Genomic DNA, 26,747 nt, shown 5'->3' with positions numbered 1-26,747 from the left:
GCCTGCTGGCACGTTGCTGACAGAGATACAGGAGAGTGCTTCACAAAGCAGTTCACGTTTTTTGGATAATTCAATTTCAGGATTACTAAATATGACATTTAAAAGGCTATTTTTCAGCACTTACGTGACTGTTTCAGAGTGGTTTATAAAACTGATGATTCAAACAGCTTTGCCACCCAGTTACTGTGTAAGCAAATTGTCTGTTAATATACTTTTGAATGATTTAGTCAGACTTTGCATGCACACAGGGTGCCAGAGAGAGTTAAGTTATGGAGTTAAATTTGACATTATGAACATGTTTATGTTCTTAGTTATTCACTATGGTACAGTATTTGTAGGACATAAACATAAATGTAGGATTAAATAAAATGTCCTATAAAACCTAAATATTGAAAATAAGAATGAGTATGAATAATGAGTAAATTATTTCACAGATAATTGTTTAATTTATATATTTTGCACTCCCTATTACGTTGATGATTTCATATAGTAGTGTAGTGCAGTCTAATTTGTTGCCACATGTGCAATCAAACAAAATTAGTTTATGTAAGCACCTCGGTTACATATTAATTTGTGATAAACGTGTGATATATTGTAATAGTTAATGATGTATTATGTGAGGATAACGGTTCCATGTTAACGGTCATGATAATTCACACTGTATTGGAAGTGTACCATTTGTGCTGATTGTATATCTAATTTGCATGTGTACGATGAATACATGTGAATAAATCTGGGTAATCAAGTGGATGACCAATTTATCAAGCTTTAAAAATAAATAAATAAATAAAACTCATCGAACAAAAACACATCTCATACAATTGACAAAAGACTTTTGCAACTGAGAAACAGCAGATAATTGAGGCAGAAATAAATACTGTGTTCAAGAGGAAGTAATCATTGATTTGCCTTCTCTGGACAAGATTGCATTTTTTTTTGTAATGGCTCATGTTAAAATTATGTAAAATATGTTCTCCCCAACCTGTAGATACTAATCCTATTCAAATAGTTTTAATCTTGACCTTTGCATTTTGGGAGGATCACTAAATGGAAGGAAACCCCAGGCAAAGTTATAGTTCAGTGTCAGTAGCAACATGAGTAGCGGCTGCAGGATAAATAACCGACTATATTTCACTGAACATCTACATAATCTGTAAGAAAAAAACACTATTTGATGCAAAATGCAAATCCTTTTTTCATATGATCTAAACGCTTCTCATTTGAACTCTTGCACAGCAGCCTCTGTTTGATTTGTGTGCTTTGATCTTATTTCTGTGTGAACATGTTGGTGTGTACTATAGTTCTGTTTCTCATTAACTGGGAAGTCAAGATACAGTAAAAGTATCTGGAACTTGTTGGTGAGCGAAGTAAAACATAATAGTAATAAGAATCTCAGCTGAACAGGACTACAGTCCTTGCAGGAAGGCTAACATTCCTCTTATTAAACCCTCCCTGGTCATACTAATGACATCTGGAGAGACTTACAGACAGGAGCTTCACCTCAAGTGATGGTAAGGTCATTACTCTGCCCGGCCTCAATTCTCAGTCATCACAAAGAGCCAATTATTTCAGGATTTGACAGATCACTGAGATTATAAAATACTGTTAGGCCTCATATTCTGCTTGGTAGGTTGTTTCTATTTTGAGCGTCAACACCCCCCCCCCCCCCCCCCAAAGGTATTAATTCTAATGGCAATTGACTCGCCGCCAGAAGGGCCAAACAGTGTTCAAATTTGATCCAAAAAGTAAATTGATGTTGCAGCTGCAATAAATCCCTGAGGGCTGGAAAACGGAGTAAGGGGATTTAGGGCAAAAGGCCACAAAGGCCACTGGAGGGTTTGGTGTACCACACTGTACATGGTGAGCAGACGAGGTAGTGAATTTAGAATTATAATCTGACTCTTTATGTCATGTGCATCTTTAACGGCTTATTAACATTTTGTGAAAGTTTGTTTTGACTTTATGCATCAATTGATTAATATAAAATATATAATGGGATCAACTCAATTCATCGCCTGAGGACCGTACGATATATGTTGTAACATGTTAACCTCATGGTGGCGAGGAAAAGTCAGGGGATCACCAAAGTTACAAGGATTTATCCTCTGGGGACCAGGAATGTTTGTATGAAATTTCCCTTCAATAGTTGTTGAGATATCTATATTTACTCCAGGATTTTGATGATGATTTTGATGATTTTGTTTCTAATGAAACAGAACTATCCTTTATAAAACGTGTAAACCGCAATATCGCAAAACAACTCATAGATAGAACCTCATGATAACAAGGTCAGGAAAATTAAGTAAATGTTTTCAGTAAAAGTAAATAAAAAGGCACACTTTCCTTTAAGAGTGCAGTAAATGAGAGGGAGTAACATTACAGAGGCACAGCGTAACACAGTTTTAATCTGTAAAGAGAAAGAACTGCAGCCTGTGCGGTTGAGTTGCCTCGCCACCGCAGGCTTGACCCAAGGGACCTTCTTTAGCCTCACATAACCAGGTCTGAAGCCTGTATGGCTAGGTTACACCTCAAACCAGATGACAGGATTAATCTGGCCACAGTAACCCTCCCCTCCATCTGGCGAGACAGTCGAGCAACAGCAGAAAGGAGCAAGGATGCTTCTCAATCCTCAATGAATACTAATCTCTCATCTCTGCTTCCAACATTCTGTCCTCCTACACGTACAAAAAAATAAATCACCAGGTTCACAGGGCTATCACCTACCATTTAAAAACTAACCTATCACCAATACGGCATGGCAGAAAACCCATCCAACCCTTTGACAGCCCAGAAAGAAAACCCATCTCCTATTGCTTCACTACAGGACTATAATCTTCTAGCGTATTAGTGCAAAACTCATCTGCTGCCACCAGACAGCCCAGCTCCTACCTGCACTACAAAGTCAAACAAATAAAAGGTATTTTTTTCTTTACAGACCAGCAGTTTTCACGCAATTTAGCCTTGAAAATCAATCTTCCTCTTTGGATGAAAGCAAACATTTTAAAATGCTGATGAAACAGTTTTTTTTAATGCTGTATAGTCAGTGCTTTTAAAAGAAAATAGCCTCTGTCAGAGTAGCAATCTCTTGCAATTACAGTTTTGATGCTGCTTTTCAATTAGAAAAAGAGAACAAATGGGATGAATTGTAGGAAAATTTATTTCAGCATTAATAGGATTTCTTTGTCTCGAACCTCAAGATAAATCAAATGTCGCTGGAGATGATAGTTACCGGGTGTGTGTGTGTGTGTGTGTTTGTGTGCCTGGTCTCTGAACTTGATACACTGGTTTCTACCCACAGCAATGGTCTCATTTAAAGAGTGAATGTACCTCATTACTGTGTGCCATTTTCCCAGTGTGCACCTGGTCTAAACCATCCTGACCCTCACCCACGCCTGGGGTGTAAATGACACATTCCGCCAGGATGCATCATTTATGGACTACGATCAACAGGGGTGTCAACCTACAGCTGGTACAAATGCAAACTCACTTCATTAGGTTGCTTTTACCTTTGTAGAACGTTGTGATTCAGACGCGGTGAGGGTGCTGCTGAGGTGAGACTAAAGAGAAAAAGGACGATCTAATTGGTGGAGTGGGAAGATTTAAAAAGTGTCCCGATAGTCTCATATCACCGGTGGACAAACCGGACTAGTCACCAGTTGCCACATCATTAGCTACATAAAGATGGAACGTAGGGGGAGAGGTGACAACAGGTCACAAGGTGGCATTAAGTGTGCTTGATATTCATACATACTTGCCTCCAAGTACGTTGAAGTTGCAGCTTTAGATGTTCTAATGATTCATGCTGAGAGGAACTATCTCTTGTGATTCTGCGAGAAAAAATAATTAAAATGATGTAAAAATAAATGTTGTTAGCCCCTTAAACACGGAAGGAGTATTTAAATATACATCAATCTTACAACTGATTTTGCAAAAAGAAAAACAGCAACACTGCTTAAAATAAAGTGTTAACCTCTGAGGGTAGATGCACATTTCATTTAATAAGCCGTCTCTTTTACATTTCTGCTTAAATTTCTTAAACACTTTTAGAAGAGCTGAATGCTCACTAGCTGAACGCCTCACTTGAGATAAACCAACTGTAACATGAAACAGTAACAGCAGGTACTATATAGGTTTCACTGGGTTAGATATAATGTATGTCTAATCAACTTGTGCTTCATATTCAGTCTGTCTGGTTTTACCGAACTATATAGTTTCATATTCGGTTACATTTTCGATGAATTTGCAGAGAGACGCTGATTGTCATTTGGCATCTGTTATCTGTGAGTGCTGCATAAAGATATATTAATATCAGATCAAATGAGTAAAATTCCTCTTCTAGGGGTTTTGAATTGTATCAAGACTTAAATGGAGCAGAGGTGATTGACAGAATTCTTTTCTCCTGCTAATAGAAAGAACCAGATTATACATTTAGATGTCGAATTTCTTTTCAGAAGTGACGACAATTTTAAAAAGGTCAATTCTGAATGTCACTGTACTGCTGAATGACGGACGAGAACACACAACCTTAACAACAGCCTTTCTTCATTCAGGTGCACCATGTGACATGGGGGCTGGCATGATATAAGTGACTATACTGTAGAAGCCTAGTTTCATACATCTTAACACATGATTTCTGGAGTTGGAGGGCTGCTACAAACTTAAGGTGAGGGCAAGGGTGAAGGGGTGAGATGTGATACACATTCTTCATGTGCTTTTTGTTCAACCATAATGTTCATGGGGATGGGGGGGATTACAGTAGCTGTATAGATGGCTATCTCTACTTCCTCTAATACATTTCCACACTACTGCAGATGCTTTATTACTGCTCCTATAGACAACATATGTGGTTTTCCTTGGAGTTTTGACATTGTTCTCCCTGTGCCTGCATGGGTCTCCTCCAGTTTCCTCCCACAAAAACATGCAGGTTAGGTTAATTGGTGACTCTAAATTGTCCATAAGTGTAAATAATTGTCTGTCTCTATGTGTCAGCCCTATAATTGACTGCTGACCTTTCCACGGTGTGCCCAGTCGCTTATCCAATATCAGCTGGGATTGGCTCCAGCCCCCCCTACGACCTTTGAAAGCACGGGTTACCCGCGAGCGCCTGGTCGCCCAAAGGGAGACAATGAGTCACCCACAGGGCATGTTCTAAAGATACACTTTTACTTTGGGGCCTTGTCCACTTAAGTGTTTTTTTCTGAGGCCAACGTTAAAAAATAAATGTACAATGGGAGGGTCGCGTACTTACACGAGATGATGAGTTCAGCGCTGCAAATCTGGCTTTTTTCTGGTCCCAGACAGATGGAAAAATCTTCGGGTAAAACGCTGCTCTCACTTTTTACCAAGCTGTCTAATCACAGTGGAGGAGGATTTGATTTATTGCAGTGTGTCCCCTAGGTTTACTGCTTTGGAGGGGTGCTCACCGTGCGACGGGAGGTGCGACGGGAGGGTGCCTGCGTGCGTGGCGCGGTTTCTATTTCGTTCTCTCCTTTCCTCCGCTCTGTAGGTGTGTGCCCCGCCCTTCGCAAAACGGAGCGAAGGAGAGAATGTGAATGCGCAAAGTAGACAGTACAAGCTGAAACGTGCACATAAATTAGATCAATAGCATAAGCGTTTAGTTTATTTATTAAAAGAGCACCTGTCAATGTGAAAAGTGAGTTGTGAATACATTCTTTTCCTTTTTCTTTTTATTCGAGAAAAAAATAAAAACACCTTGAATTTCAGGGGGGGCGCGGGGCTCCGTTGGCGGGGCCCCTCCAAGACAATGGTAGGGGAAACACTGTATTGAATGCTGTTGGGATGCAAAGAGTATTTCGACAAATATAACAAAAGAAATAAATCTAAAATACATTATCCACCCTAGCTTTAACAATACTCATTGATGTCACGCTTGATTGGTTAGACTGGGTTATTGGTTATTAACTCTCCTGCCCTGTTAAAAACGTTATTTCCTTTCAGTTCAAAGGACATGAAACATGAAACCCAGGACATTTGACAGTCATGGTTAATTCTGGATATACACAATGTCCCTATATTGAAAGTTTGACACACTGTTTTAAACTTTCCTAACTGAATAAGCATGATAATGAGTACTGGACTGTTAAAGTGGGATGCAGAAAGCAAATCACTAATGCAGTACAGCGGCAAACATCAAAGGGAGCCATTCAGAAAGGGAAATGCTGATGAGTTTGTGTGAACATAACGGTTAACATTGTGTGCCATAGTTTTCTGTCTGATGTGGGCGAAACACGGGCGGTTCAGTTAATGTGCATCAGCTAAAATGTGCAAAATTATATAAACTTTATAAGAGCAAAGAAAATACAACGTGCTGACTGTAACAAGACCATGTGAAAACAATGATACATTATATAAACATATTCTTTTGTTCACTGTAACAGTGATGGGAAGGATGAAAAAGACAATTGCAGCTTAATGCTGTAAAATCTTAGGAGTTAATATAACTGACTGTACAAATCTGTACTGTCTCAGTGTTAACGTGATCGCAGTCGCACATCCATCAAAATTAACTCAGCACATTCAGATAGTTTTTCTCACCTGCCTTAAAGTCACATTAACTCAATGAGCCGGCAAGCAAAGCTTCAATCAACACCTGTCAACCTCCGCCGCTGTAACTGTCACATGGTATGAAGTTGAACATGCAGCAGCTGTTGTGTGTAGAAACATAAAAATCTGAGCACCGCCGGCCTCATTATTGTGTGGCGAGCATGAGCCAATTAAATTGGCCTTCATTTGCATGAGCGAATCCTTTAGGTAGCACCGGCCCCTTCTACCTCTGCAGGGGTCTTTCTGCGTGTGTGTGTGGCAAATACAGTGGACCGGATCAATTAGACTCCCACACACTAGGGTATACGACAGTCTAACAAATGTAACAGTTCAGAAAACTGGTGGTAAGTCACCAGTTTGAGTCAGAGAAGATAAATTCAGCACAATAAAATGACTCAGATGATGATCGGGAGGTTTTCTCAGCAGCAGACTGTTCTGGTGACGAGGAAGCAAGAAGGAAGGAAGCTCCCTTTGAATTGCAGAAGCATCTTGTACTCAGAAACAGTACCAAGAGGCCAATTCTCTCTCTTCCTCTCCTGTGTTAATCCTGATTAATATTAATTAATAAGAAGAATTCCACACCGGGATCACGTGCTAATAAAAACTAAACCATTTATATGAAGGCTGGGCAAACTCCATCTGCTAATGAAGGCCAGCAGATGTTGCTGAAAGCTCTGGAAAATGCAACCAAGTCAGTGGACCTTGTGATAAGATATTTTTGTCAAGCAGTAAAATTACAGTTACTTTTCTAATTTACCTAAGCTCCTTCAAAATGACTGTACATACCACACAAACTTTGTTTTTTAGAAGTACAAACTCAAAGGCAGCTGGATTGACGGTTTAAGTGACTTGTGCTCTTCCAGATATCTTCCTGATCTCTAGATGACCGAGATTCTGCCAACTGCTGAAGCCAAAGGGAAGATTTGCACTAATAGTCAATTCTCATGCAGCACTCTGTTGTTAATGCTGTTTGTTACAACGCTGGATGACGACCGACCAATTTCTTGTTATGTTAATCATCCGATACATAATCAGAATTACCCTAAGCTCTGTGAGTTATTCTGTGAAAAGGGATATAGCTGACTCAAAAACATCAGCTTACACCAGAGTCAAGTGGCTCTCGTCTCATTACAAACCAGCCGTCACTGAACACAATCAGCTGAGGACATGACAACATTTGAGTAGCCGGGCCGTAGAGAAAGCCATTTTTTACAAGTTATGGGAGTGAGGTTGGTAGGCTAGCTAACTCTAAATTCAGACTGCGGGACCCGAGTCACCTTGTCACTGTCCTCAGGCCAGTTTGAGATATCTGATGGGCAGCAGTAATGTGTTTTCAACTAGAATGTGATTTATTTTTCGTCAGTGGTTATAAAATGTTTCACATCCGTCTCAGGTCATCAATATTGAAAGGATCCTGGAGGCAGCTAAGTATTAACAGATCTATTTTTGCATTTAGTAGCCAATTAGCTATGGATTTTCGCATGTAAAGCCAATGAGCTGCTGTGTTTCATGAATATAAGCCGGGTATACTTTGCTCATGTGAAGTCGGAAAGACGGGCGATGCGGTTTTGTGCTGCAGTTTATGATTCACTAACTATGACATTTCTGACAGGCAGGATTGATGTTGTTTTTTAAACAGGTTTACCTGCTGTGAGATATGTGAAAAGAAATGCAAATTTAAAAAATCCATCCGATCATCAGATCAGGAAACGGCTGAAGTTGCTCGTCAGTGAGCTGCAAACTGAATTCATTAATTTCTTTCATTCCATTTAGCAGTTGCACCAGTCAAAGGACGGCAGATGTGATGTCACAGCACAGTGGTTTCCATGCAGAAGCCCATAAGAACAACACCAGTTTTAAGCCGGGTGTCCTTTTGCATTGTTAAAGGACAACATACACAATTTCGAAGTAATTTCAGCACTCTACAGTTTGTGAGATGAAGATAGATATAATGTCCCCTTTATGTCTTTTACAATGCTGCTCCTGAGTTTGAAAAAAAATAATCCTGACATAAAAGACACATGTTGTACAAATCTCTGAATTCCACAGTGGAGAAAAGCCAACATCTGGTAAGAAATGGTGCAGCAGCACAGTTGACAGGAACGAGATAGGCCAAGTCAGAAGAGCCTAAAGGGCTTCTTTGACTTCTGAATGGTGCAGAATATGTGTTGATAAAAAAGAGGAAATGTTTGTGTTTGTTTGTGATTATGTAAAGTAATAGCCTCCTGCTGGCGCTCAGTTTTGGCTCTAAACAAAAAAACCACGTTGACTAAAAATGATGCAAAACATTATATTTGAAATGTCTATTTTGTTTAACATATGGTGTCAATTTGTGGTATTGAGTAAGTATTCTCACCTAATGTGATTTATATCAGTTTATTAATTAATTAAATCAGCAACCACATGCGTGCAAGTCATACCAGTAATTAGCTGGGGTCCTGGTTTCTGGACATTAAACCTGAATGCCCAAAAAGTGGCCCATAATGTGACAGCTAGGATGTCTTGTCCAGAATGATTTGAAATGACATCCTCCTTTTTCAGGATGACTCAAGCTTGTATGTTATTTCAAACCTCACAAGGGACAATAACCATCAAAAGAAGCAACAACACTTCCTCGAAATTTATTTCAGAGCATTGGAGCATGCAACAACATTATGCCCTCTTAAGATGAAGAGTCCTACTCTGTTGTGTGCTTAAAAGGGGACCTCTGTTAAAACCACAAGTCACAGCAATACAAATTACATATTTCATGAATTGTCAGCATGTTTGTTCCTGCATTTGCAATTTCGCAGGAGAAAGAAAGGAGGAGGAGGGGCTTTTTTTTTAATTGACACATCTTTGTCATCTGAGCAGACTCATAACTGCCAATAATATGAATCTCAGTGATGCATTTCAATACATTTGCACTCGAGATTTAAATATGGTGTCAATGCAGACTGTGTTAAAGGTCATACCGCTACAGTACATACAGTACTTTGTATTGTACTACATTGATGACTTAATTCATCACAATTAACGCTTAAAACTCACTTTTCGTGTAGTCTATGGAATAAGGTAACTTGTTGGTGTTTTTTGACAAACTAATTAGTTCAAAAGTGGAAGTTTGATGACAAAAAAAAGAGTAAAAAACTCATTGTTTCCTTATAAATGTCGTTTGAAATAAACATGCATCACTTTCCGTGATTCTAACAAACGGTCACTGGACTGGTTTCACTCACAAGCTGCCACTTTGCACGCGGCTTAATGCCTGTCGAGTGAATTAATTAGCTTACCTTGAAAAATCCATATTAACATCAGTATGGCTCGAAGTCTTGTCTTTATCTCCATGGCACAACATCCACCGGCTGCTCCAGCACACCGGAGCTTTATTTAAACACCAAACACTGTCTTTGCTCCTAAATTGTCTTCAGATAGCAATTACTGTCCGCTGCACAAACCGGCAAGGTAACGTGTGCAAGTAAAGCTTCCTCTCCTCTTCCCATCCCGCCCGCAAACAGAGGCTGACATCGCGGGGAGCACCGGTGGCCCCACTCGCCTTCACTTTATAAACCACTGGAAGAATGTTTTTTAAAGCATTCGGAGTTTCTTTTTCTTTCTTTTCTTGGTTGAATCCAACCTGCCTCACTTCTGCTGCTTGAGTGCGTGTCGCTCCCTCTCGTGCTACCCACACATTAAACTGTAGGAGCTTATCCACCTGCCTGTCCTGAGCTGCTCGATGACGCCCCCTGGCAACAAAACCTCAACTGCAGCTCGTCAATGAACACATATCTTTCCTTTATTAGGCTGGTAAACAGTTAACATGAGGACTTGTGTGTCTCTTTTATTAAGCAGAGGCCAAACATGATGGCATGATACTTTAACAGTGAGAGTGGTTGTGCCAAAAAACGTTCTTTAATGTGAGTTTGGGTTATCGTTCTCTTATTACTTGCACTTTTTGGGCCTTTTTTTTGGCTTGGTGTACACTGATTAATGACAGTTTTATTGACAGGAATGTTCATTCAATTTAAAAGTAGGATGTATTGTTACTTTGATTGGTTAGTCTTGAATATAGTGAATGATGTGAGTACAAAAAGTCAAAGTAATGTAAAAGCCCTCTAGAGAATACAGTATTATACAGTAAGTGTACAATATATTTTTTATATACACAATCTTGGCAGAAAAGAAAAAAAAGATTAAAATCTTTATTTCTGATCTCTCTCATGAGGTTGTTTTGTATTTTTGTATTGTGTTGGTTATTGTCCTGTTTGCTGTCTGTAACTGTGGGCTAAACACTGATACCCATACGGGCTTCTTGCAGTTTCCTCCTACAGTCCTAAAACATATAATTTGGCAGGGCTGAGGGGAACTACAGAAGTCTGGTGATACTGATAACAGCCGTCAATTCTTACATCTTTACAAAAATGAATAGGGGACTTTCCTTTGATGCCTTGGACCAGCTCTGCTAGAAAAAGTTAAGTCAGTAACAAGGTCAATCTGTGTAAATGGCCTTAAGATTGAGTATTTCACAGGCAAATATTGCTATTTTGCATCCTATTTTATCTGCTAACATTATAACAATGAAAAACTCCCTCAGAAAATCTTGCAAATACACTGAGTCCCATATGCATGTAATGTCAACTCAATTATCCTGCATTGCCTCATGTATTACAACCTAATTCAGAGCAGAATGAAGAGTCACAGGTAAAAGTCTCACAGGAACACGGAGTGCAGCCACTTAAAACATAGCTGCCGGGGGATTTTATATTGTAATGTAAGGCTGTGGTCCCCACTCAGCTCACAATAAATGGGTTGTCAGGTAAAATATTAATGCAGGTGGGTCGATGTGTTGTATTTTTAATGGAATATAATGGATTTATTACATGATATTAAAGCTTCACATGTTTTCTGGGAGCACTGGCTGCATCTTTGCGTGCACTGAATTTCCCAATCAAACACGCATGAAGCCACAAACCCTCATTCAAACACATAAGACACAGATATGAAGGTCCTATGTTGTTCTTGTGTTACTGTTACCAGAGTTAGAGTCTGACAGGAAGTTAAACTCATGACTTATTTATGTGGCTCTCATATTGTCGAACCTGTCTGTCAGATTTTTTTTTATTTTACTGAAAACCTTGTGTAATTCAATGACTCAGTATCTCTCAGTCTAGTGAGTCATTAAACCTTTTATGAATTTTACTGAACCTGAAAAATGCAAAAATACTTATATATAATGATATTAATACAATATTTACTGGTCAAGACAAGACCACAGGAAATAATGGGTACAACTTTATGTCTAAGATAAATTACACTGTGCTGTAAGTATTTTTTTTTCATTACTGAGTACCTATTTAATAATTATGGAGTGCAGTAATATTACTACAGGGTAGCAGGGTAGTGGAAATAGGGAATACAACATAACAGTGTTGATATTGCCATTACATTTTTAATGGTATTATTTTGAATTAGGACGTCTTTACAAGAACAATCCTTTGGGAAATTACAACGTAAAAAGCTTACATTGGAGGACTGTTGTATTGCACTGTTTTAAACTGTATGCAGTTGTATGCATGGAAGTAATATTACAAATAAAGACCTGTATACTGTCTAGCCTTAATAATGGAAGTGTAATTGACTCACTCTTGAAACTGAAGACACTTGACCGTTTGTATCTATTTTGGATGTTTTTGTAGCAGTTTCTTGTGTTTAGTAATGTGGTGGAAATTCAGCAATAAACTAGTCAAAGAGTTGTCCTCCTCAGTCTTTAATCATCTTTTGCAAAAGAGGCACACAGCATACAGAGTACAAGGTCTCTACAGCAGAGAGTGCAAATTCTCACACAGATCAGTCTGCTTTTATACGTATGCAGGCTCATGAGATGACCCATGACTATGTCACAGGTCACTACCTGAGCGGTCACGTAGTAACTTGTGGCTGGTCATCCTTCAACCATTGTTCAACATTCAACCATTGTTCTGGTATGTAATGCTCTCAGAGTAACTTATAGCATTCTGTTCTCTTGATGATTAAAATTTCCAATACAGTAATAAAACCAAAACATATGATACTGGCATAAACGGTTCCCCTGTAACTGTCCCCCTATAACCGTCTGTGGAATTGTACATTGGAAATTTGATGTCACTGCTGTGTGAATAATTGATTGAAGTGTGAACGAAGCAGCCATATGAAACTGCACAGCTTGCATGTTCAGGCCTTTCCGACCCTGTTCCACATTCAATAAGCTACATTTTCAGTAGGTCAGGTAGATGTTACAAAATGAATTCAGCAAAAAAGGTTACAGACTACTTTCTCCACCTGTCCTTTCATGCAAGTACGCACGTAATTTATGACTGCACAAAAGAGATGAGAAATGTTGTAGATTTCTTCATTATCTCTCTGATATGTGTCACTTTCAGCAGCTATCTATATGAGGAAAAACACTCCCCTGAATACATTCATTGTTAAAGTTGGCAGCGATGGTGTTATCTCGCTGACACCTGGCAGAAGAAGAGCTTAGCCTTGATAGCCTTCTTCTACTCAACATGACTGGACTTCTTTGTAGAGACTATTTCCTCCTCATTGCACTTTGCTCCACTGTATTTCACAGTGTCTGAAGACAATAAAATGCAACGGTTTATTAAACTCTTTTCTGCCATCTAGTGGTTGACACCTGAAGCACTGGTTCTCTACCTGCTTTTATTTTTATTTTTAGGGGTTGGCTGCGGTAAACACACTGTAAACAGGTCAGCAGTCCCTCACAGGGCTGATTCAGATTGACAGGCAATCATTCACACTCATGCTTGTGTACCTGTTGGCAGCATCTTCACTCTTGATCCTGCGTGGTTTTGGAAAGTGGCAGAAAACAGCTAGAGGAAATCCATGTGAGAACATGCAATGTCCTCTTAGAAAAGGCCACAGCAGGGAATCAAACCTGTGTCATTGCTATTAATTGACAGGCAGCTTGTTTCCAGAGGGCACTACTTTTTAAAATGAAAAGTGTGCATCATCTTACTCACAAAGGTGAATCATAAAGTTAAAATAAATCTGTGATTACATACTGAGGTGGTTGGGTCTTTTTGACACTGCAGCTTTAATGCTGTTGCCGACAATATTCTATATTTTTGTCATTGCCAATTCAATGAAACTCAACTCTTGTCAATTTTAAAACCAACAATGTCTCTCAATCATAGACTGTATAACTTAGCTCTCAAAACACCCTGTCTTCCCAACCCTGTCTGTGTCACCCAAGCCCTTCTGTTCCCACAGAAAATCACAAACCACTATTTATTATAAGGGCATTTCGGATCTTAATCTCAAAAGTCAGGTCCATAAAGATTTTGTTAACCTGCACCGTTATAGAAAATTGTGCGGCTGAAGATGGAATTGCTGGTCTTATTATATTATGTACTGGATAGGAATCATATAATGGTGATCTCCATGAAAAGACTCAATATTTGGAATTATTAGCTCTATTGTTGCCACTTGTCTCGGGGTGGTTCCTCTTCACAAACCTTTGTTGTGAAGCAAATCAGTGTTGAAACCAACAGAAGTTTTGAACGTTTGAATTTCAATGTTTAAAAAAAAAATGAAGCGGTCAAAACAATATATAAAGAAACAACTTTACAATATGGCAATAAAGTTGTTCTTTATACTAAAAGTTCATGCTGATGTTTTGACCTCTTCAGACTTCTCCATGCACAATGGAAGTAGCTGAAGTTTTAGCTACAATGTTTCCTAAAATACCTTTGAGACTTTACTTTACTTTAGCAAAGTGGTGCCTTAAGATGATTACTTACATTCTTATAATGCTAACATGCTGGTGTTAAACTGATATAATGTTTGCCATGTTCCCCATCTTAGCTAATCATGTTAGCATGCTAATGCTTGCTAATTTGTACTGAACACGAAGTACAGCTGAGGCTGATGGGAATATCATTAGTTTGCAGGCATTTGGTCATAAACCAAAGTATTGGACACATTCAGTAGTAGTCAGGTTATCACCAAAGTTATTACAATTCATCCTGATGTGAAAATCTGTTAAAAACATGTTATGGCAATCCATCCAATAGTGGTTAAAGGCCCTGTCACACATATCCGTATGGCAGAAACGTATGCTGGCGTATATGAAAATTTGTCAGAGTCCAAATACGTCCAACTTTTCATCGGATCGGAAAAGTGAACATATACAGATACGCATGTCTAACCTATTGATAGCGCTTCACTTACTTATACAAAATGTATCAGACGAATATCCAACAAATGCATAACGTATACAAAAATATGGCGTATACAAAATATCGGCAACATGCTAGTTTACGTTGATATAAGGTAAGGTATAAGTAGTAGGTCCCTGTGAGTAGCTCATCCTCACTTCTTCACAGCATGTCTTGATGAGTACATCAACCCAGCATCAGAGAGCATGGAGGATGCTGAGAGGCTGCAACAAGAGTGCATTCTAGCCGTTCTCCAGCATCAGCATGACGTCAACCAGATGGCACTTTTCCAGCTCCGTTGGCCAGACGCTCTGATATGTTTTGTATAAGTAAGTGATAAGCTATCAATAGGTTTGACATGCGTATAATAATTTGTTATGTATACGTCAGCTACAACACTGCTGTGGAAAAGTTGGACGTATTTGGACTCTGACAAATTTTGAGCTACTTTTCATATACGGCGGCATGTTTCTGCCATACGGAACTATGTGACAGGGCCGTGTGTCTGGCGTGTTCGGCATATCGTCTGCGTCCTTCAAACGATCACAACTTACCCTTAATTTATATCAACGTATTGCCGATATTTCGTATATGAACGTTTCATATACATACGTTTCTGCCATACGGATATGTGAGACAGGGCCTTAAGATATTTCAATCTGGAAAATGTCAACTGTAGTGCTAATATATCAGGGGAAATTGTATAAAATGAGGCACAACACATCTAAAGTACAGTGTTTCTATCTGATGTAACAATAGCCTACAGCTACAGGTTTTAGCAAAGAGCTGTCTTGGCTTTGAACATTTCACATAGTTTGTGCACAGTGAGCGTTCTGTAAGCAGCTTCTAAAAAGTGTTGAAACAAGCAGAAACCTTTGTGATACTCATATACGCTACAGAGAAGGACATGTGTTATTTTAAACTACTATAATCAAGGGGAAATTAGTGATTTGAGATTCTAATTATAAAGACTGATTAATGTTTCTAGAACATTTTATGCGTCACAGTGATGGAAGCGTTCTCTGAATCCAGGCAAAATCTAATTTACACTACAGTTTAATAATATCACTTATATTAGATTTCTTTCCTTTCAACATCTGTTACCGCTGTTTACTTTTTCTGTCATGCTTTGTGATATTCTTTGCATATCAAGCCTTCGTTTGTATTTCCCTTACCAAATGTATTTTGTACATTTTCTTTTCAGTAAAACAAGACAAGACAGAAGTTAATAAACTGGATGACATGAAAAGAATCAACACAACAGGGCAAAGCCTGCATTCATTGGGTACAGTGTAAAGAAAAAGAAAAAGGTTGATCGTAGGGTGTGGGGTGTGTGTATTAGAGAAGGTGCGGGGCAGTCTGTTGTAAAGTATTCTTGTGTGTCTAAATATGCGTGTGGATGCATGTGCAGAGGGGCAATAAGGGGGAGTCATTTAAAGAGAGAGAAAGATAATAAAAAAAAGGGAAACACAGGAAAGAATAAGTAGATGGGTTTTGCTTGCACATGTTATAAATCCTTAGGTTAGTGGATATAGAAGCTGATTTTCATTTGATAAGTGCTTTTCTGACAAACTCCCCTCGCCATGCTGTGATGTATCTGTAAAAGCATGAACTATGGTAATAATGATAATAGGTTTCTTTAAGGATGTGAAAGATTGTGAAGGTTGATATTTGCATAACTGGCATTTAAAATCCTCTCCAAATTTGAACAAAGGTAGACCATAGTCACTTGAGAGTCCTCTTCAATGAACACAGCAGCCAGGCCAAACATTTATCCTCCATGTGAAACCTTTGACGACATCTCACATTGCGCTTGCTCGGACCACACCCATCTTCGCACACTGCCTTCATTTTGATCTGAACTACACACCTGCAAAGTTTTGTGATACCAAATAAGGGCGTACATTGGCCGCTTTGCCCCTCTTTGAACTCGACCTTCATGTTGATCTCAACTACCCACCTTTAAAGTTTTGTCACTGCATCTTGCACAGTTGTGACGCTATCACAGTGACAAAATCTGTCCACAGACAGACTCACAAGGTGAAAACAATGCCAGCGTCGTTGTCGTGGCTAGTAAACATCAGTGGCATGAAAGTAACTCGCGCAGGAATATCGGCAAAGTTATGAGTCGTCAGAACCCTTAGATAAAACCCTTAGATTAAAGATTGATGGTTAAATTGATTAAAGATTAAAAGGCCTAACAAATTAAAGCATGAATTATTTCTGTCCTCAGTAAAATACATTGGAATTAAATCCAAACTGTCTTTTAGAAAATCCTTCTTTTCTTACAAAGAATGTGCTGGAAATATGAATGTTTATAGGTGACAAGAGTTTGAAGAATCCTCACTGAGAAATCTGAGTTATTAGTCAGCTGTGGACATTGAGTGCTTCCTTCCTCCTTTTCCATTAAAAATGTAGGAGTCACACTGACATGCTCATATTGTGCAGCAGGACAACTTCCAGCAGAGCGCTGTGACAGCCGGGGCCGGTAAATAATCTCAGAGGCTGCTTGTGTGTGTGAGGCTGGATGTCTGCCATGAGTTTGGTGATATGAGCCCTCTGTGCAGTGGACCTTCTGCCATTTATCACTCTTTACTATCATTACGCAGGAAATTGGATGAGCATAAAGATGACCTTGTCTTGTGTTTTTTTTTTCCCAGGTAGAGATAATGCAACACTTATTCTGAACTACTCTCCGTGACTTTGAATCTGCATCAGAAGTGACGTGACACAAGATCATCAGCTGTTACTCTGCACCATCCTCGCCCGGTGTCTCTAAAAGGAATGATTCTCATTTAATTCGTAATTGCCAATTTGCTTCACGCCAGCATTGCATCTGTTTTATGCTTTCCACATGATACTGCACATGAATACTGTTTTAGTAGCTGAGCACAACAAAGAGCCTGAAAAAGAACAACTGTTCGCTGAGTAGTTTTATTTTCATACATCTGAGACTGACCATCCTGAAACTGAACGCAGAGAACAAAATGTTTTCTTCTGCAGACATTCGACCTGGATTAAGATTTACAGACAAAACGAGCATGAAAAGATGTAAAAAAAAAAACAAAACGAGAAATCACAGCTGAGCCTCGCCGATGTCATTGTATACCTCAGACGAGATTCTTTCTTCATTTTTTTAATAACAGCAGTCTTGGGACTCTCATTATGCATTTCATTCAAAAGATGGTGACATCAAGCTGAGAGAGTTAATGAAATACATCTGATACATATGGATAAATAGATGTTTGCTGCTTATGTTGATATAAATCCTGGATGCAACACAGATGTTACTCCAGCAACAGGACAGCAGACCCATGAAGAGGTAGCAGAGCTGCTGTTTTAAGGAGGTTGTTTAAATCTTTAGACATGATAGTGGAGAGATACAGCAAAGAGGGGACACTGACCAAATGTCATTCTTATCACCAATACTTGTTCTGTAAGGCTGCCACTAACTATTCATTTAATTGTCTATTGTTTTCTCCATTAAGACATTGAGTGACTAATCATTTGTTCTATACAATGTCAGCAAATGGAGAAACATATCTACCCTAGTTTCCCAGAGTCCAATGAGACATCTTTGAATGTTTTGTTTCGGACCAACAGTCCAAAACCCAGATGTTCGGTTTACAATCACAAAAACAGACGGACCCAGAATTGTTTAACAAGACTAATACATATGTTGCAGCAGATATAGTGGTATAATTAAACTTTGACAAGCTGGATAAAACATCAATATACATCATTCATTTAAACATAATTAATAATCCAACCAGACATGTATTAAATATTAATGCAGTTTTCTTTCTGTAAATCATTAAGTTGACGTTTCAGCTCTACTGTTTTTGTATTGACACTATTATTCATAATCTTATTGGCACATATATTGAAAGTTTTAAAGTAATATGCAACTTTAGAAACTTTAGGTACATGATTTTCATCCTAAACTAGTCAGTGAGTCACTCAGAGCTGAACTTCTAGCGGAATGTATTAATCCGTAGACAGAAAACTCAGTTAATTATTAAATCAAAAGTGCCAATAATTGACAGGCTCCAGCCTCCCAAATGAGAATATTGCTGTTTTCCCTTGCCCTCTAAGATATTCTATATTTCTACTTAAGAAGCTTTAAGATTGGAAAAATCCTCTACACTGTCTGACAGTTTCATAAATGTATTCTGTATCAGCTTGTTCCAACTTTTCATTAAATCTGTGTGATGATAACATGGAATAAAATGTTCAAACGCAAATATCTATGTTTTTATGGCTGCACATTTCCAATGAATGGAAATATTCTAGATATATTGTTGCACATTTTTTCCCAAATGTAATCTGACTGATTTGGTGCTCGTTTTGAAAATGTAGGACCTCCAGGAGAAATTAAAATAAAGCTCAATGGGTTTGAGTTTATCCTGCATGAGTGAGGTTTTACACTGAACACCTTTGGCTCAGACAAAACAAATCATTTCAATATGTCAATTTAGCCAATTTTCAGGTAATTGTGATGAATGTTTCACTTTTTTTTTTATGTTATGACCGAAACTAATGAATGAATTGACTCGGTAATTAAAATAATTGTTAGTTGCAGCTCTGCTATTGTCTGTATGTACACTGCAATTAGTTTAATCTAAACAGTGTTGTGTGTTGGTTTAGTTGTTCCTGAACATCTGTAAAAATGCATTTTTATTGAGTAGACATTTGACATCTGGTGTGAGGGCGGTGGCCAACCTACAAGCCAAAACTCAATTTAAAACCTGTACCAATGCTGGCACTTCTGCTGACTCGTGCAGCTCTGATATCTCCCAGGAAGGATTTGCAGTGATGACATCATACCAGCAGAGGACTCCCCTGAGCCTCAACTGCAATCAGTCGCTGCTCTGGAAACTGAGTTTAATGTAAAAATGCCTCTGTGATTTGTTTTTTTCAATACTTCTTTCACAAGCATTGTTGGATAAGGTCACTGCAATAGTCCACAGATGAAACCAGCTCGTAATACACATTATAAGTACACATGAGGACAGAATGTCTCTTTGCAGCTACACAGCCTCAACACATGACCTCGGTTTGAAGTCAGTTTTAATGCAAAACACGTCGGATATTTTTCTCGCGGAAACATGGAGGAGAGGCAAGACTTTAGGCCGGTGATAGTGCAGAATAGATAAATGGGCTCTCGAGCACAAGTAGCAATTACATGAGGGATCTATTTGTACTGAGCAATCAAAGGCTGAAGAAGTAGAAACTGAGAGGTTTCTTCATTTCTGTAAATCAGAATCGTTGGATGATTCGTTTGAGTGGAGCTCATCTCATCCAATCCAAAAGTTACATTTTCCCATTAAATTAATTTTCTCGCAAAACAACAAACAGAACTTTCTCTCAGCAGCCAACACGGCCGTCTGAAACTACATACATTATGATACATAAATTACAAAGACATGTATTATAGCGCGATGTTGAATGAGAAAGGGTTAATGATGAATTAAGTCATTTAAAGTTGTGAATCTGCATTCATACAAAATTTAATTATGATTTATTGTGTTTGATATACCATCCTGTGGGCCCACCACTCATGGGAAAAACCGCTGGGGTCGGGTGCGCTGTCACATGGGTGGCAGTGATGGTCAGGGACCTCGACGGACCAGACCCGGGCAGCAGAGGCTGGCTCTGGGGACGTGGAACGTCACCTCTCTGTGGGGGAAGGAGCCGGAACTAGTGCGGGAGGTGGATCGCTACCAGTTGGATCTGGTGGGGCTTACCTCCACGCACAGTCTTGGCTCTGGAACCGTACTCCTGGATAGGGGTTGGACTCTATTCTTCTCCGGAGTTGCCCAAGGTGTGAGGCGTCGGGCCGGGGTGGGGATACTCACTAGCCCCCGGCTGAGCGCCGCTACGTTGGAGTTTATCCCGGTGGACGAGAGGGTCGCCTCCCTACGCCTTCGGGTTATGGGGGGGAAAACTCTGACTGTTGTTTGTGCCTATGCCCCAAACCGCAGTTCTGAGTATTCGGCCTTCTTGGAGACCCTGAATGGAACCCTGCAGGGGGCTCCAGTAGGGGACTCCGTAGTCTTGCTGGGAGACTTCAACGCACACGTGGGAAACGATGGAGACACCTGGAGAGGCGTGATTGGGAGGAAGGGCCTCCCTGATCTAAACCCGAACGGTCGTTTGTTGTTGGACTTCTGTGCTAGCCATGGAATGGCCATAACAAACACCATGTTCGAACATAAGGATGCTCATAAGTGCACGTGGTACCAGAGCACCCTAGGCCAAAGGTCAATGATCGATTTCGTAATCGTATCATCTGACCTGAGGCCGCATGTTTTGGACACTCGGGTGAAGAGAGGGGCGGAGCTGTCGACTGATCACCATCTGGTGGTGAGTTGGATCAAGGGGTGGGGGAAGACTCTGGACAGACCTGGTAAACCCAAACGGGTAGTGCGGGTGAACTGGGAACGTCTGGAGGAAGCCCCTGTCCTGGGGATCTTTAACTCACACCTCCGGCGGAGCTTTTCAGCCATCCCTGTGGAGGTTGGGGGCATTGAACCTGAGTGGGCGATGTTCAAAACCTCTATTGCTGAAGCTGCGGTGATGAGCTGTGGTCTCAAGGTCTTAGGTGCCTCAAGGGGCGGTAACCCTCGAACACCGTGGTGGACCCCGGTGGTCAGGGAAGCCGTCCGACTGAAGAAGGAGTCCTTCCGGGTTATGTTATCCGGGAGGACTCCGGAAACAGTTGCAGGGTATCGAAGGACTAGAAGGGCGGCAGCTTCTGCCGTGTCAGAGGCAAAGCAGCGGGTGTGGGAGAAGTTCGGAGAAGCTATGGAGAAGGACTTTCGGTCGGCACCAAGGTGCTTCTGGAAAACCATCCGGCACCTCAGGAGGGGGAAGCGAGGAACCATCCAAGCTGTGTACAGCAAGGGTGGGATCCTGCTGACTTCAACTGAGAAGGTTATCGGCCGGTGGAAGGAGCACTTTGAGGAACTCCTGAATGCGACTAACACGCCCTCTATGGTTGAGGCAGAGCTGGAAGCTGATGGGGGATCATCGTCAATTTCCCTGATGGAAGTCACTGAGGTAGTCAAACAACTCCACAGTGGCAAAGTCGCAGGGGTTGATGAGATCCTGTCCAGAAATGCTGAAGGCTTTGGGTGTTGAGGGGCTGTCTTGGTTGACACGCCTCGTCAACATTGCGTGGAAGTCTGGGACAGTGCCTAGGGGTTGGCAGACCGGGGTGGTGGTTCCCCTATTTAAAAAGGGGGACCAGAGAGTGTGTGTCAACTACAGGGGTATCACACTTCTCAGCCTCCCTGGTAAAGTCTACTCCAAGGTACTGGAAAGGAGGGTTCGGCCGGTAGTCGAACCTCTGATTGAAGAGGAACAATGCGGATTCCGTCCTGGTCGTGGAACAACGGACCAACTCTTCACTCTCGCAAGGATCCTGGAGGGGGCCTGGGAGTACGCCCATCCGGTCTACATGTGTTTTGTGGATCTGGAGAAGGCGTATGACCGGGTCCCCCGGGTGATACTGTGGGAGGTGCTGCGGGAGTATGGGGTGAGGGGGTCACTTTTGAGGGCCATCCAATCCCTGTACGCCCAAAGCGAGAGTTGTGTCCGGATACTCGGCAGTAAGTCGGACTCGTTTCCCGTGAATGTTGGCCTCCGCCAGGGCTGCGCTTTATCACCAATCCTGTTCGTGATTTTCATGGATAGGATATCGAGGCGTAGTCGTGGAGGAGAGGGGTTGCAGTTCGGTGACCTGAGGATCTCATCGCTGCTCTTTGCAGATGATGTGGTCCTTATGGCATCATCGGTCTGTGACCTTCAACAGTCACTGGATCGGTTCGCAGCCGAGTGTGAAGCGGTTGGGATGAGGATCAGCACCTCCAAATCTGAGGCCATGGCTCTCAGCAGGAAACCGGTGGATTGCCTACTCCGGGTAGGGAATGAGCCATTACCCCAAGTGAAGGAGTTCAAGTACCTCGGGGTCTTGTTCGCGAGTGAGGGGACAATGGAGCGAGAGATTGGCCGGAGAATCGGAGCAGCGGGGGCGGTATTACAGTCACTTTACCGCACCGTTGTGACGAAAAGAGAGCTGAGCCAGAAGGCAAAGCTCTCAATCTACCGGTCGATCTTCGTTCCTACCCTCACCTATGGTCATGAAGGCTGGGTCATGACCGAAAGAACGAGATCACGGGTACAAGCGGCCGAAATGGGTTTTCTCAGACGGGTGGCTGGCGTCTCCCTTAGAGATAGGGTGAGAAGCTCAGCCATCCGTGAGAGACTCGGAGTAGAGCCGCTGCTCCTTTACGTTGAAAGGAGCCAGTTGAGGTGGTTCGGGCATCTAGTAAGGATGGCCACCTGGGCGCCTCCCTAGGGAGGTGTTCCAGGCACGTCCAGCTGGGAGGAGACCCCGGGGAAGACCCAGGACTCGGTGGAGAGATTATATCTCCTCACTGGCCTGGGAACGCCTCAGGATCCCCCAGTCGGAGCTGGAGGATGTGGCCCGGAGAAGGGAAGATTGGGGTTCCTTACTGGAGCTGCTGCCCCCGCGACCCGATTCCGGATAAGCGGTAGACGATGGATGGATGGATGGATGGATGTGTTTGATATAGCTGCTTTTGCTTATGGCATCATAAAAAGACAAGCAATTAAAAAAGCTTAACATTAAGTACGGAAGCCCATTCCTGCCAGAAAAAGGAAAAAGAAAAGTCAGTCAAGAATAAATAAAACTAACAAAACTTTATGAGATGAGGTAAGTCAAAAAATTAGATTAAAAAAAACTCTAATTTGTAATTATTATTTATGGGACGGCAAAATGTGACTTTCTAGGTCAAAATCATGATATGAAAAGGTTAAAACTTTTGATTTTGGATCTCATAATTTTGACTTTCCATGACTAACTTTTCCTCATTGTTTTTTATTTTTCTGGTAGAAATTGGCTTCCATATGCAACAAATATTGAGCATAATAAACTACAACATTTTACATTTTTGGGCATTTCACGAGTTGTGGCGTAGCATATTTAAGCATTGTAGAAGAAACACTTTAAAACAAAAGCAGCACTTCTGAAACTACTGTCTTCAGAGCATGAATCTGCATTTGGTGCTGTGCTGTAAGCGGGCTCATTATATTGGTTTATCAGATGCGGCAGGAGGCTCCTCCAGGGCTCTTCCAGTTCTCTGCACAGCTACATACAAACAACTCTCAGACAATGTGACACCGCCATTTAAGAGAATGACAAAAGAGGAGCGGTGCTACCCTGTCGGTGCTCCCTCTGCTGGCAAGGGTCCCAAATCATAAAAAAAAGCTGAGCCTTCAATGCTGCGGCGATAGTAGCTGCTTACCTTCGCACTCTGGTGCATCGGATGTAAATGACTTGCTGCTGTTGGCCCTGCACTGCTGTGACACTCGGCCTATAAATAAACTCCCTGGACCTCCTGGCTATCTGAAGGTCCTTTGCACATGCTCACCCACATACATATGCACACACACCACAGGGAAACAAAAGCCCTGATCCTGTATGTGACTAATGAAATCTGCTGACAAGGTATGTTAGCAGGTCAACAGTTAAAACCCTCGACCATGTAGCGAGAGATAACAGGAGCTCAATTAGTGACAGCAGATGAAGAATAGCTTTTATCAATGCCTGCCTTTTTTAGAGACTTTTGGGAGTTTTTTGCTTAACAATTGTTGTAGCTAGTACTGTGAAAGTGAAGCAATATGGAGTTTGTCATAATGAGATGGAGCCAGACGGCGATCAGAGACACATAAGGTCAGAGCCGGGGGGCGAGAGGCCGACAGCTGAATCTCACATTCTTCACCGCAGTCAGACAGACTGCCACATCCCACCATCTGTACCCCCTGTACTGTCAACACACACACGCACACACACACACACACACACACACACACACACACACACACACACACACACACACACACACACACACACACACACACACGCACTAACCTACCTACAGCAAGCAGAAAGTGTCACCTGTTAAATCCTAAAAGTCAGACTCACACAAAAAGAGAAAAAGGCACAAAAAATAAGAGAGAAATGAATCATCATTGTCTTCATGAATTATTGCATGCTTTACAAATACTTACACGATATGGAATAGTTTGGCATTTTGGGAAATATTTATTTGCTTCTTTTCAAGAGACTCCAGGAAGTCACCCCAGAGTAGAAATAGCATGACCCCAACATAACTATTGTCATTTCAATTAGTTTTTTTATAGAAATTAAACAAATAAGATATAATGTGTGCATTTTTAAACTTTTGGTTTGCTGTTTTATTTTTTTAAACCTTTGGATAGAGAGCTAAAATAGCTGTTTCCCCCTGTTTCCAGTATTTATGCTAAGCTAAGCTAACTGTCCCATGGCAGATATTTAATCTTCTCACCTAACTCTCGGTAAGAAAGTGAACACAGAGTCTGTCCTCCCCCGAGAAGAACCACAGCTTCAGTGACCCAGAACAACATCATTGATGGAATACACGCATTTCCCAAAATATTAAACTATTATTTTAACATCTTTCTTTGCTGAATGAATACAAAGAATGGCCCCTTCTTTGCATAATAGGCACAACAGTATCGATTATGATTGACTGACAACATCTGCCCCTCTAATTCAAATGTTGCAAACTCTCAATTGTGAAGATTTTATTGATTATTTATTTAGTTGTGAGGCATTGACAGATTATTTAGTTTAAGTCTACGCACTCTAGCACTACAACATCTACTTTCTTTTTTAAAAGAGTAAAGAAACAGTTTCCAGAAAAACTGGTGCTCTCCAAAAAGATATTCTGTTAAAATGCCTGTCAAAAGGCATACAATGGGAAGTGCAACCTAAGCAGGAATCTTCCTACATAACAAGCGGAGCCACCTGAAGTAATACCAGAGTATCTACTGAGGACTTCTTAGCTGAAGTTGAAAAAGAGACCACTAATCCCATCTGACACCTCCAGGACTCCACTCCTGTTGAGATGCCTAGCTATTTTATGCTCGTTTAGCCTTTGTGGCCCTTAATAAACTACACACTTCCACCAAAGCTGAGATTGAAGCCATTGTGGGGCCCCTCTTTGTGTCACGCCTTGCAACAGACATCTGGACTCCTCTTCTGTTGCCTAATTTCCAGTCCCATTCAAGAGGGACAAAGGAGAGCGGGCGTCTGACCGTCCAAAAGTCACTCTCCATCATGTTGGGCTCTTGCAGCCTGACATGGAGACAATGAGGTGGAGGGAGATGAAGCAACTGCACCGAGGAACCGGTCTGTTCTGAGCTGGAAGAGGGGGAGCGAGTGAAACAGAGATCATACCCCCACGGGAGCTATGTTTGTCCAAAGGAGGAGCACGGAGGACGGGCACCAGAGGCTCCAGCGAAGGCCAGATTGTGGAGGGAGTGGTGTGAAACAACAGCTGCTTCATAAATCAGAGAAGGTTGCTAAACAGCAAGGCTGCAACAATCTGGAGTGGTGAGGATGGCATACACGCTCTCCATCATCATCATCATCATCATCATCATCATCATCATCATCATCATGAGCAGCAGCAACAGCAGCAGATAAAACTGACAAGCCGATGACAAGGCTTCTCAGCTTTTCACAGTTTATTTTTCTCACAGCCTATATTTATATATATATGATTAATATCTCCTTCCTCATGGTTACTAATTCCTACATTGTGGAGTGCCTGGAACACCTTCCTGTTTATTGCAATGACGGTTGTGTTGAGGTGTCGATTACTGATAAACAACGGCAAACTTCAGCACTTTAGGGTTGGGGTTAGGGTTAACTCAAGTAAAGTTTCTTTATACTGAGACTGAAAACTTTTACAGGCAAAAATAAATGAATCTGGAATAATCATCCCTTTTGTTCTGTCATTTACAGCTTCTTCTACACTATGAATATTCATGTAATGCAACAATCATGCTAGAGACGACAGGTGGAGAAAGAAGAATACAGATCACATTCAAATACTCTGGGAGTGTTAGGAAAAG

General features: G+C 41.0%; 1 protein-coding gene across 1 annotated transcript in view; it reads right to left on the bottom strand.

Moving 5' to 3' along the window:
- The window catches only part of esamb (endothelial cell adhesion molecule b), a 41,884-nt gene extending 31,868 nt beyond the window's left edge, over positions 1-10,016 (bottom strand). The window contains 1 exon segment of the mRNA XM_029445882.1: positions 9,837-10,016. Coding sequence (XP_029301742.1) covers positions 9,837-9,891 — 55 coding nt within the window. The 5' untranslated portion in view covers positions 9,892-10,016.
- Between the last annotated feature and the right edge of the window lie 16,731 nt (positions 10,017-26,747).

This window comes from Cottoperca gobio, chromosome 13 (assembly GCF_900634415.1).
Source record: "Cottoperca gobio chromosome 13, fCotGob3.1, whole genome shotgun sequence".
Classification (NCBI taxonomy): Eukaryota; Metazoa; Chordata; class Actinopteri; order Perciformes; family Bovichtidae; genus Cottoperca; species Cottoperca gobio.
The sequence above is the reverse complement of the archived record's forward strand: the minus strand, read 5'-3'. Positions and strand labels throughout refer to the sequence as shown.